This window comes from Mustelus asterias, chromosome 11 (assembly GCF_964213995.1).
Source record: "Mustelus asterias chromosome 11, sMusAst1.hap1.1, whole genome shotgun sequence".
Taxonomy (NCBI): domain Eukaryota; kingdom Metazoa; phylum Chordata; class Chondrichthyes; order Carcharhiniformes; family Triakidae; genus Mustelus; species Mustelus asterias.
The window spans coordinates 1,320,954-1,334,524 of record NC_135811.1 but is presented as its reverse complement, the minus strand read 5'-3'; the positions used below and the strand labels follow the sequence as shown (position 1 = coordinate 1,334,524).

Genomic DNA, 13,571 nt, shown 5'->3' with positions numbered 1-13,571 from the left:
AACTCGATAGGGTCTTTTAAGAGACTTCTGGATGAGTCCATGGGACTTAATAGGATTGAGGGTTATAGGTAAGCCTATGTATAAGCCTAGGTTGGTAGGGACATGACCGGCGCAACCTGTGGGCCGAAGGGCCTGTTTGTGCTGTAGTTTTTCACTGTTCGATATAAGCTTGAAAGCAATCAGCTTTGTTGACTGAATGGCCTTTTGTGTGCCCGGCTTTCAGCTGTTCAGGTTATACATTTGTTTGAGTGGAAGCTTTTCAATCTCCTGAGCAAAGGGTTAGGTCCATTCACAGAGGCAAAATTTGATTATATTAAAGTCTGAATCACTGGTGTAAACGATATTGCAGCCTCCGTAACACACATGCGGTCTACACTGAACCCACTATCAGATCAGCCATGATCTTATTGAATGGCAGAGCAGGCTTGAGGGGCCAGATGGCCGACTCCTGCTCCTAGTTCTTATGTTCTTACACTCCGCCTTTGTGCCTCTGATTTCTCCTCACTTCATTAACACCTGTTGTGGCACCAGGATGGCAAATGCCCAGCAAAGATATTGAGGGGCACTGACACGGCAGCGTGCCTGTAGGAGTTGTGTGGGGGTTCTGATCGCGCTTTAAGAGGAGTGGGGAACCGTGCTGTCAAACCTGAATAGTTCATTTCAAACATCCTCTGGACCTGCACTGCGCCCCACAGCACAAATCAGAGATTTTCCAAAGCTGAAGCTGCACAAAATGATTGGTTAACGCATATGCAAATAGGCCTGGCAAACTAATACGCAAACAAAAAAAAACCTCCTGCCCTTACTCGGTCTGTATCCCTCGATTCCCTCCCTGTTCATGCACCCATCCAGATGCTTCTTAAATGTTGCTAATGTACCTGCTTCCATGCAACGTGTTCCAGGCACCCACCACTCTGCGTCATAGAGTCATAGAGGTTTACAGCATGGAAACAGGCCCTTCGGCCCAACTTGTCCATGCTGCCCTTTTTTTTTAAACCCCCAAGCCAGTCCCAACTGCCCGCATTTGGCCCATATCCCTCTATACCCACCTTACCCATGTCTAAATGATTTTTAAAAGACAAAATTGTAACCACCTCTAATACTACCTCTGGCAGCTTGTTCCGGACACTCTCCACAGTGTGTGTGAAAAAATTGCCACTCTGGGCACTTTTGTATCTCTCCCCTCTCACCTTAAACCTATGCCCTCTAGTTTTAGACTCCCCTACCTTTGGGAAAAGATATTGACTATCTAGCTGATCTACACCTCTCATTATTTTATAGACCTTTATAAGATCACCCCTCAGCCTCCTACGCTCCAGAGAAAAAAGTCCCAGTCTATCCAGCCTCTCCTTATAACTCAAACCGTCAAGTCGCGGTAGCATCCTAGTAAATCTTTTCTGCACTTTTTCTAGTTTAATAATATCCTTTCTATAATAGGGTGACCAGAACTGTACACAGTATTCCAAGTGTGGCCTTACTAATGTCTTGTACAAATTCAACAAGGTGTCCCAACTCCTGTATTCAATGTTCTGACCAATGAAACCAAGCATGCTGAATGCCTTCTTCACCACTCTGTCCACCTGTGACTCCACTTTCAAGGAGCTATGAACATGTACCCCTAGATCTCTTTGTTCTGTAACTCTCCCCAGTGCCCTACCATTAACTGAGTAAGTCCTGCCCTGGTTCAATCTACCAAAATGCATCACCTCGCATTTATCTAAATTAAACTCCATCTGTCATTCATCAGCCCACTGGCCCAATTGATCAAGATCCCGTTGCAATCCGAGATAACTTTCTTCACTGTCCACTATGCCTCCAATCTTGGTGTCATAGAACATAGAACATAGAAAGCCACAGCACAAACAGGCCCTTCGGCCCACAAGTTGCGCCGATCACATCCCCACCTCTAGGCCTATCTATAGCCCTCAATCCCATTAAATCCCATGTACTCATCCAGAAGTCTCTTAAAAGACCCCAACGAGTTTGCCTCCACCACCACCGACGTCAGCCGATTCCACTCACCCACCACCCTCTGAGTGAAAAACTTACCCCTGACATCTCCTCTGTACCTACCCCCCAGCACCTTAAACCTGTGTCCTCTCGTAGCAACCATTTCAGCCCTTGGAAATAGCCTCTGAGAGTCTACCCTATCCAGACCTCTCAACATCTTGTAAACCTCTATCAGGTCACCTCTCATCCTTCGTCTCTCCAGGGAGAAGAGACCAAGCTCCCTCAACCTATCCTCATAAGGCATGCCCCCCAATCCAGGCAACATCCTTGTAAATCTCCTCTGCACCCTTTCAATGGCTTCAACATCTTTCCTGTAATGAGGTGACCAGAACTGCGCGCAGTACTCCAAGTGGGGTCTAACCAGGGTCCTATAAAGCTGCAGCATTATCTCCCGACTCCTAAACTCAATCCCTCGATTAATGAAGGCCAGTACGCCGTACGCCTTCTTGACCGCATCCTCCACCTGCGAGGCCGATTTAAGAGTCCTATGGACCCGGACCCCAAGGTCCTTCTGATCCTCTACACTGCTAAGAATGGTACCCTTCATATTATACTGCTGCTTCATCCCATTGGATCTGCCAAAATGGATCACCACACACTTATCCGGGTTGAAGTCCATCTGCCACTTCTCCGCCCAGTCTTGCATTCTATCTATGTCTCGCTGCAACTTCTGACATCCCTCCAAACTATCCACAACACCACCTACCTTGGTGTCGTCAGCAAACTTACCAACCCATCCCTCCACTTCCTCATCCAGGTCATTTATGAAAATGACAAACAGCAAGGGTCCCAGAACAGATCCCTGGGGCACTCCACTGGTCACTGACCTCCATGCAGAGAAAGACCCCTCCACAGCCACTCTCTGCCTTCTGCAGGCAAGCCAGTTCTGGATCCACAAGGCAACAGCCCCTTGGATCCCATGCCCTCTCACTTTCTCAAGAAGTCTTGCATGGGGGACCTTATCGAACGCCTTGCTGAAGTCCATATAGACCACATCCACTGCTCTTCCTTCGTCAATGTGTTTGGTCACATTTTCAAAGAACTCAACCAGGCTCGTAAGGCACGACCTGCCCTTGACAAAGCCGTGCTGACTACTTTTGATCATACTAAACTTCTCTAGATGATCATAAATCCTGTCTCTCAGGATCCTCTCCATCAACTTACCAACCACTGAGGTTAGACTCACCGGTCGGTAATTTCCCGGGCTGTCCCTGTTCCCTTTCTTGAATATAGGGACCACATCTGCAATCCTCCAATCCTCCGGAACCTCTCCCGTCTCCATCGACGATGCAAAGATCATCGCCAAAGGCTCCGCAATCTCCTCCCTCGCCTCCCACAGTAACCTGGGGTACATCCCATCCGGTCCCGGCGACTTACCAACCTTGATGCCATTCAATAGTTCCAACACATCCTCTTTCTTTATGTCCACATGCTCGATCCTTTCTGTCCACCGCAAACCAGCAGTACAACCACCCAGATCCCTTTCCACCGTGAATACTGAGGTAAAGTATTCATTAAACAGCTCCGCCATTTCTAACGGTTCCGCACAAACTTTTCCCCCTTCACCTTTTAAGGGTCCTATGCCTTCACATCTCATCCTTTTACTCTTGACATGTTTGTAGAAAGCCTTGGGATTCTCCTTAATCTTACCTGCCATCTGCAAACTTACTAGCCATGCCTCCTATATTCTCATCCAAATGATTAATATAAATGACAAATATCAGTCGACCCAGCATCAATCCCTGAAGCATACCGCTTTCACAGGTCTCCAGTTTGAAAAACAACCCTCTACAACCATCCTCTGGCTTCTGTCAAGAAGCCAATTTTGTATCCATTTAGTTACCTCACCCTGGATCCCATGAGATTTAATCTTATGCAACACCTACCATGCGGTACCTTGTCAAAGGCCTTGCTAAAGTCCATGTAGACAACATCAACTGCACTGCCCTCATCTACCTTCTTGGTTACCCCTTCAAAAAACTCAATCAAATTTATGAGACATGATTTTCTACTCACAAAGCCATGCTGACTGTCCCTAATCAGTCCTTGTGTCTCTAAATGCCTGTCGATCCTGTCTCTCAAAATACCTTCCAACAACTTACCCACCACAGATGTGAGGCGCACTGGCTTTTCCCTGCAGCCCTTTTTAAACAAAGGCATAACATTTTCCACCCTCCAATCTTCAGGCACCTCACCCGTGACTATTGATGATTCAAATATCTCGGCTAGCGGACCTGCAATTTCCTCCCTAGCCTCCCACAACGTCCTGGGATATACTTCATCAGGTCCCGGGGATTTATCTACCTTGATGCGCTATAAGACTTCCAGCACCTCTTTCTCTGTAATATGTACACTCATCAAGACGTCACTATTTATTTCCCCAAGTTCCCTAACATCCATGCTTTTCTCAACAGTAAATACTGATGAGAAATATTCATTTAGGATCTCACCCATCTCTTGTGGATCCGCACATAGATGACCTTGTTGATCCTTAAGAGGTCCTACCCTCTCCCTTGTTACTCTTTTTCCCTTTATGTATTTGTGGAAACAATTTGGATTCTTTGGATTCTGCGTGAAAAACTTCCCCACTCATGTCCCTTAAACTTTCCCCTTCTCGCCTTGAACCTGTGCTCCCTTGTAATTGACACTTCCATCCTGGGAAAAAAGCCTCTGACTATCCACCCTGTCTATGCCTCTCATAATTTTGTAGACGTCTATCAGGTCTCCCCTCAGCCTCCGTCTTTCCAGTGAAAACGATCCTAGTTTATTCAACCTCTCCTCATAGCCGACACCCTCGAGACCCGGCAATATCCTGGTGAACCTTCTTTACACTCTCGCCAAAGCTTCCACATCCTTCTGGTAGTGTGGTGACCAGAACTGCACGCAATACTCCAAATACTGCCTAACCAAGGTTTTATATAGCTGTAACATGATTTTCCAACTCTTGTACTCAATGCCCCGGCTGATGAAGGCAAGCATGCCGTATGCCTTCTTAATCACCTTGGCCACCTGTGTTTCCACTTTTAGGGAACTGTGGACCTGCCGCCCAGATCCCTCTGGTGAGGGATCCCTGCTGATGAGAATGAAATCTGATATTCCATTGTTCATTTTCTTGTCTTAAGGATGTGATTTACAACATAAAAACCACGTTCAACAAGGAGTTTGACGCAACCTATAAGCAAAAGGAGGTGGAGATTGCCCGGGTGAAGGACAGAACTGTGCGAATCAAAGAAATCTTGCAGCAACTGGACATGGACGAGGAGGTCTGGCTGCCTTCAATGAGTAAAAGAGAGATGCCCGAACGAGAGTTTGAGGTCCAGGATTCTGAGGTAACATCTGGATTGGTGTAGAACTAAACCAAAGATTCTTGCCATGCTTTTAAATAAATTATTCTCTCTGCACTTAGAATCATGAAAGGTTTATGATATAGAAAGAGACCATTTGGCCCATTGTGTCTGAACCCATGCAAAAACGAGCCACCCAGCCTAATCGCACTTTGTCGTGTTTGGTCTGTAGCCCACAGGTTACAGCGCTTGAGGTTCGGGTTCAAACAGCTTTTAAAATGAGTTGAGGGGTTTCTACTTCTATAATATCCTTTCAGGAGCCCCATAACCCTCCGCATCAAAAAGATATTCGTCACCTCCTCTAATCTTTCTACCAATCACTTTAAATCTACTGAGCTCTCTGCTGAAGTATCCAGGCCCTTCCCATCCAATCTAACCAGGCCCCTCACAATTCTGTCAAATCTCCCCTCAGCCTCCTCTGTCCCAAGGAGAACATCCCCAGCCTCTCCAATCTTTTCTCATAGCTGCAATTTTCCAGTCCTGGCAACATCCTCGCCAATCTCCTCTGCACCCTCTCCAATACAATTACATCTTTTCTGTAATGAGGTGATCAGAACTGCACACATTACTCAAATTGCAGCCTAATTAATGTTTATACAGTTTCAACATGACCTCACTGCTCTTGTATTTTATGTCTGGGGGAATAAACAAAAGGATTCAATACACCTTCTTAACCACCTGATCAACTTGTCCTGTTACATTTAGGGATCTGTGTGCATTTGCTGCAAGGTCCCTCACTTCCTCTCAGCATTCTCCCATTAACCCTTTGTCTTGTTTCACTTCCCCAAATGCATCATCTCACACTCGTCTGAATTGAATTCCTTTTGCCACTTATCTGCCCACCTGACCAGTGCATTGATACCTTCCTGCAGTCTACAGCTATCCTCCTCGCTACCAATATTTGTGTTGTCAGCAAACCTCTTCATCATTGCCCTACATTTACATCCAAATCATTACTATCAACCACTCACCTGATGAAGGAGCAGCGTTCCGAAAGCCCGTGCTACCAAATAAACCTGTTGGACTGGTATTGTGAGACTTCTTACTGTGCCCGCCCTTCTTACTGTGCCCGCCCTTCTTACTGTGCTCGCCCTTCTTACTGTGCCCGCCCTTCTTACTGTGCCCGCCCTTCTTACTGTGCCCGCCCTTCTTACTGTGCCCGCCCTTCTTACTGTGCCCGCCCTTCTTACTGTGCCCGCCCCAGTCCAACGCCGGCATCGCCACATCACATCAACCACAAATAGCAGGGTGTTGGAGTACTGAGCCCTGCAGATACCCACAAAGAACAAAGAACAAAGAACAATACAGCACAGGAACAGGCCCTTCGGCCCTCCAAGCCCGCGCCGCTCCCCGGTCCAGGATTGAATCCTGAATCCAGGATCCCCACCCAATTTTCCAGCCTATCTACATACCAATATCCTATCCACCGAGCTGTCCCTCACAGCTACGATGCTTTGTTCATTACAACCTATTAACTTACCCTCACCCCCCCATTCCAGACCATGTGATCTCCAGGGAGAGGCGAAAACCCAGAGTGAAAAACCCCAGGGCCAATATGGGGAAAAAAAAATCTGGGAAATTCCTCTCCGACCCCCTGAGGCGATCGAAACGAGTCCAGGAGATCACAATGGCCCCGATCGGAAAATGCTTCCCAACCCTAGTCATTTCCACTTCCACGAACACCATATGAATCCCCTGCCCCCGAGACAGGTTCCCAACTATCCGCAGTATCACTCTGTACTGGCACCAGCAAGATGATCGTAGAATGAAGCCTTGAAACGAGAAATCAGGAACAATTAGCCCGCGCAGCTCCCTGGTCCAAACTAGATCACTCTTTTGTATCCCTCCATTCCCACTCCGTTCATATAGCTGTCTAGATAAGTCTTAAACGTTCCCAGTGTGTCCGCCTCCACCACCTTGCCCGGCAACACATTCCAGGCCCCCACGACCCTCTGTGTGAAATATGTCCTTCTGATATCTGTGTTAAACCTCCCCCCCTTCACCTTGAACCTATGACCCCTCGTGAACGTCACCACCGACCCGGGGAAAAGCTTCCCACCGTTCACCCTATCTATGCCTTTCATAATTTTATACACCTCTATTAAGTCTCCCCTCATCCTCCGTCTTTCCAAGGAGAACAACCCCAGTTTCCCCAATCTCTCCTCATAACCAAGCCCCTCCATACCAGGCAACATCCTGGTAAACCTCCTCTGTACTCTCTCCAAAGCCTCCACGTCCTTCTGGTAGTGTGGCGACCAGAACTGGACGCAGTATTCCAAATGCGGCCGAACCAACGTTCTATACATCTGCAACATCAGACCCCAACTCTTATACTCTATGCCCCGTCCTATAAAGGCAAGCATGCCATATGCCTTCTTCACCACCTTCTCCACCTGTGACGTCACCTTCAAAGATCTGTGGACTTGCACACCCAGGTCCCTCTGCGTCTCTACACCCTTTATGGTTCTTCCATTTATCGTGTAGCTCCTCCCTACATTATTCCCACCAAAATGCATCACTTCGCATTTATCAGGATTGAACTCCATCTGCCATTTCCTTGCCCAAATTTCCAGCCTATCTATATCCTTCTGTAGCCTCTGACAATGTTCCTCACTATCTGCAAGTCCTGCCAGTTTTGTGTCGTCCGCAAACTTACTGATCACCCCAGTTACTCCTTCTTCCAGATCATTTATATAAATCACAAACAGCAGAGGTCCCAATACAGAGCCCTGCGGTACACCACTAGTCACAGGCCTCCAGCCGGAAAAAGACCCTTCCACTACCACCCTCTGTCTTCTATGACCAAGCCAGTTCTCCACCCATCTAGCCACCTCCCCCTTTATCCCATGGGATCCAACCTTTTTCACTAGCCTACCATGAGGGACTTTGTCAAACGCTTTACTAAAGTCCATATAGACAACATCCACGGCCCTTCCTTCGTCAACCATTTTGGTCACTTCTTCAAAAAACACCACCAGGTTCGTGAGGCATGACCTCCCTCTCACAAAACCATGTTGACTATCGTTAATGAGTTTATTCCTTTCTAAATGCGCATACATCCTATCTTTAAGAATCTTCTCCAACAACTTCCCCACCACGGACGTCAAGCTCACCGGCCTATAATTACCCGGGTTATCCTTCCTACCCTTCTTAAATAACGGGACCACATTGGCTATCCTCCAATCCTCTGGGACCTCACCTGTGTCCAGTGACGAGACAAAGATTTGCGTCAGAGGCCCAACGATTTCACCTCTCGTCTCCCTGAGCAGCCTTGGATAGATTCCATCAGGCCCTGGGGATTTGTCAGTCTTTATATTCTCTAACAAACCTAACACTTCCTCCTTTGTAATGGAGATTTTCTCCAACGGTTCAACACTCCCCTCCGAGACACTCCCAGTCAACACATCCCTCTCCTTAGTGAATACCGACGCAAAGTATTCATTTAGGATCTCCCCTACCTCTTTGGGCTCCAAGCATAAGTCCCCACTTTTGTCCCTGAGAGGTCCGATTTTTTCCCTTACAACCCTTTTGTTCCTAACGTATGAATAAAATGCCTTGGGATTCTCCTTAATCCTGTCTGCCAAGAACATTTCGTGACCCCTTTTTGCTCTTCTAATTCCCCGTTTGAGTATTTTCCTACTTTCATTATACTCTTCCAGAGCTCCCTCCGTTTTTAGCTGCTTGGACCTAACATACGCCTCTCTTTTCCTTTTGACCAGTCCCTCAATTTCCCTGGTTATCCACGGTTCTCTAATCCTACCCTTCCTATCCTTCTTTTTTACAGGCACATGCTTGTCCTGTAGCCCTAACAACCATTCCTTAAAAGACTGCCACATACCAGATGTGGATTTACCCTCAAACAGCCTCTCCCAATCAAGAGCTGCCAATTTCTGCCTGATCCCAATAAAGTTAGCCTTCCCCCAATCCAACACCTTACCCTTGGGACACCACTCATCCTTTTCCATCACTATCCTAAAGCTAACAGAATTGTGGTCACTATTTGCCACATGTTCCCCGACCAAAACTTTGAAGACCTGACCGGGTTCATTCCCCAGCACCAGGTCCAGTATAGCCCCCTCTCTAGTTGGGCTGTCCACATATTGTTCCAACGAACCCTCCTGTACACATTTTACAAATGCCTCACCATCCAGAGTCCCTGCCCTCAGCGATTTCCAGTCTATACCAGGGAAATTGAAGTCTCCCACTACAACAACCCTATATTTCCTGCACCTATCCAGTATCTCCTGACATATCCATTCTTCCACTTCCCTTGGGCTGTTGGGGGGCCTGTAGTACACCCCCAACATAGTGACTGCGCCTTTCCTGTTTCTAAGCTCCACCCAGAGTGACTCGCTACACGACTCCTCCGAATTGTCCTCCCTCTGCACCGCTGTAATATGCTCTCCAACCAATACCGCTACTCCCCCACCTCTTTTGGCCCCTCCTCTGTCTCGCCTAAAACACTTGTACCCTGGAATATTCAGCTGCCAGTCCTGTCCCTCTTTCAACCAAGTCTCCGTCACCGCAACCACATCCAAATTCCTCGTGCGCATTAAGGCCCCAAGTTCGTCTGTTTTACCTGCTACGCTCCTTGCATTGAAGTATAAGCACTCCAGACCCCCAGGCTCAGTGAGGTCGTCCTCCCCCAGAGTGCTCTTCTTCTTTGCCAGCCTTGTCCCAGCCCCAAGCTCGTCCCCAGCCACCACACTTATAGACCTAATAGTTTGATCCCCACCCCCCTGCCACACTAGTTTAAACCCCCCCGAACTGCATTAGCAAAGCTCCCAGCCAGGATATTTGTGCCCTTCCAACTTAGTTGTGACCCCTCCCTCTTGTACAGGTGCCATCCTCTCCTGAAAACCTCCCATTGGTCTATGAAAATAAAGCCCTCCCTCCTGGACCAGTCCTTTAGCCAGGCATTCATTTGAACCAACTCCCTATTCTTATCCTCACTGGCACGAGGCATTGGGAGCAGCCCAGAGATGGCCACCCTAGTGACCCTACTTTTTAACCTATTTCCCAACTCCCTGAATTGCTCCCTTAGGACCCCCCTACTCTTCCTATCTACGTCATTTCCACCAATGTGTATAATGACATCCGTTTCTTTATCTTCCCCTTTTAAAATGCCTCCTATCCGCTCGGAGACATCCGTGACCCCAGCACCAGGTAGGCAGACTACCATCCTGGAGTCCCGTTCGCCCCCACAGAATCGCCTGTCTGTCCCTCTAACTGACGCATCCCCCACCACTATCGCTCTCCTAACCCCTCTCTTCCCTTTCCGGGCCACAGAGCCTGACTGTGTGCCAGTGACCTGGTCACTGTGTCTTACCCCTGGAGAGGCACACTCCTCCACACTATCTAAAACAATGTACCTGTTTTGGAGTGGGACAACCACAGGTGACCCTTCTTCTAACTGTCCACTCCCCTCCCCTCTCACACCTGTCACCAAGCCCTTCCTATTTTGAGACACCTCTGGAGACCTCCCTTGTACTTTACCCTTCTGCCCTTTACTCCTCCTAACTGTGACCCACGTGTCATTCTCCCGATGCCCCGGTCGCTGCGACTGCACCTTGCAGTCGCAGCGACAATTGTCCTGTGTTTCCTGCCACTGAGCCAATTCTCTCTCCAGCTTGCTACATTCCCCCAGAGCCCATGGACTTTCATCTTATAGCCAGTCTGCCATGTGTGAGCTGCTCAGAAGCCTTGCTAAAACCTGTGCGGACCACATCAACAGCACCTTCCTGTGGGTGGGGGGCAGTGTAGAACAAGGGGCTCCGGGCTGTTGAGGGGTGATTTCAGGCACGATTCTATCACACGAAGGGGAACAGGAATCTCTCTCTGAGGAATCTGTTCAAACTGGGGTGGTGATGCCAGGGGTCAAAAATTGAAAATGTCAGAACTGCGATTGATAATTTGTTCCGAGGTTATTAGTTAAGGGAAGGTTTATAAAACCAAAGCAGTTAAATGGATTAAGATACACATCAGTCATGTTGTGATTTACTGGCAGACCCAGTTTGTGGGGCTGAATGGCCTCCTCCTATTCCTCTGTTTCTGACTGGATACCATTTCTGTGCAAGGCCTCGCCTTGTCTCTGTCTCGGGGGTGGTTCGTGCTGTCACTGGTCTGGAGCCAGGTTCTGCACCCTTTCCCCTGCGACATTGCTCCTTCAGTGAGCTGCAACATTGTAATAGCCTCAGACTGGATAACGCCCTGTTTACAGACCGGCTTCTTGACCCTGTTTGGGTTTTGAGATGTCAGTGCCAGCGCTCATTGTTTCATTTACCTGTTCAGGTCTGAAATTAATCTGACTAACCTCATTCAATACCCTTTCTATTTCTCCTGTTGCCTGCAGGTCACAGCAGAACGCTACCTCACCCCAGAACAAAAACGGAAGCTGGAGGAAGAGTACAAAGCTGAACAGCTGCGGCTTCTGGCTGCCAAGGTACCTCAGTATGTGTGAGGAGCTGGGGGGGGGATGAATATTCATTGCAGAGTCTGTCCCTCCCTTTCACTCACTGTGTATGGTACATGTACAGGAGCTGACACCGAGACACACACACACCACCCCCTCCCCGTACAGGAGCTGACACCGAGACACACACACACCACCCCCTCCCCGTACAGGAGCTGACACTGAGACACACACACACCACCCCCTCCCCGTACAGGAGCTGACACTGAGACACACACACACCACCCCCTCCCCGTACAGGAGCTGACACTGAGACACACACACACCACCCCCTCCCCGTACAGGAGCTAACACTGAGACAGAGACACAGACACATATGCACACACGCACACAAACACTCACTCACGCACACACGCATGCACGCACTCACTCACTCACCTCACGCACTCACTCACCTCACGCACTCACCTCATGCACTCACCTCACGCACTCACCTCACGCACTCACCTCACGCACCTCACGCACTCACTCACTCTCACACACACATCACCCCCCCTTCCCCTTCCCGTACAGGGGCTGACAGCGAGACACACACACGGACCGTACAGGAGCTGACGCAGACCCACATGGACCGTGTAATGTCCTAACTACTTTAAGGCTTTAAGCAAAATAAAAAAGACATGATTTGCACTCATAGATTCTCAGTAACAACAGGTTTATTGAAAAAGAATTCTCTCTGCACAGAACAGAAACTGAAACTAAACAGCCTGTCAATGACATCACCATCAAATCACGTGATCAGTCCTTAAAGTAATCATGCAACAGCTTAAATATATAACATCCCTCCCCTTTACTTCTGTGATCATGACGACAAATTACTATGATGTTATACATAGGATCCACATTCTGACATTTGGAAACTCACATGTGTGCTACAGAAGCTAAGGGTGGCACGGTGGCACAGTTGTTAGCACTGCTGCCTCACAGTGCCAGTGACCCAGGTTCAATTCCGTCTTCTGTAGAGTTTGCATGTTCTCCCCGTGTCTGCGTGGGTTTCCTCCGGGTGCTCCGGTTTCCTCCCACAGTCCAAAGATGTGCGGGTTTGGTGGATTGGCCATGCTAAATTGCCCCTTAGTGTTCAAAGATGTGTAGATTAGGTGAATTAGCCATGGTAAATGCGCTGGGGGAATGATCCTCTTTCGGAGAATAGATGCAGACTCGATGGGTCAAATGGTCCTTCTATGCTGCAGTGACTCCAAAGGTTCTAGGACACAGACGCACACGGGAAACACAGGAGCTGAGACTGGGGCACAAACCGATCATACAGTGAGCATTTTCACCCGGCTGCTCTCTGCAGTCATTTTAGGTTGTGGTGTAGTCACTGGAGGAATGGAAGTTTATTTGCTAGTATTTTTTGTATTACTTATTGGGATGTTGATGCAGTTTTTGGATTCGACTAAAACTGAGTACAGAGAATGCTGGTGATGCACTGAGGGTCTGTCTAAGGAAGGACAGTTTATGAGTTTGGGGCTGAGGGCTGCTCAGAATTTCATGCTGCAAGGTCCTGGCTGAAATGTAAGCACCACATTTGACACTTGCTGATTGGTGTTCAACCTGATTCCCTGGTTGTGCCAATCAGTAATCCTGTCGTTCCACAGCCCCTGCGAAGCCCAGTAACAAATCCATGATGAAACCAGACCTGCCTCAGCTCAGTTGGGCAGTGTGTGTGCACTGAGTGCTGCTATTCTCTCACACACTCAGCAATGTTGGCTCTGTATCTCTGATTCTCCCTCGCTCTGTTCCCA

At 48.3% G+C, this 13,571-nt stretch overlaps 1 protein-coding gene across 1 annotated transcript in view; it reads left to right on the top strand.

Annotated features, from left to right (window-relative positions):
- The window catches only part of cfap43 (cilia and flagella associated protein 43), a 146,393-nt gene that overhangs the window by 95,412 nt on the left and 37,410 nt on the right, over positions 1-13,571 (top strand). Inside the window, exons 24-25 of the mRNA XM_078224318.1 lie at positions 5,133-5,339; positions 11,707-11,796. Coding sequence (XP_078080444.1) covers positions 5,133-5,339; positions 11,707-11,796 — 297 coding nt within the window. The remainder of the gene's footprint in view (positions 1-5,132; positions 5,340-11,706; positions 11,797-13,571) is intronic.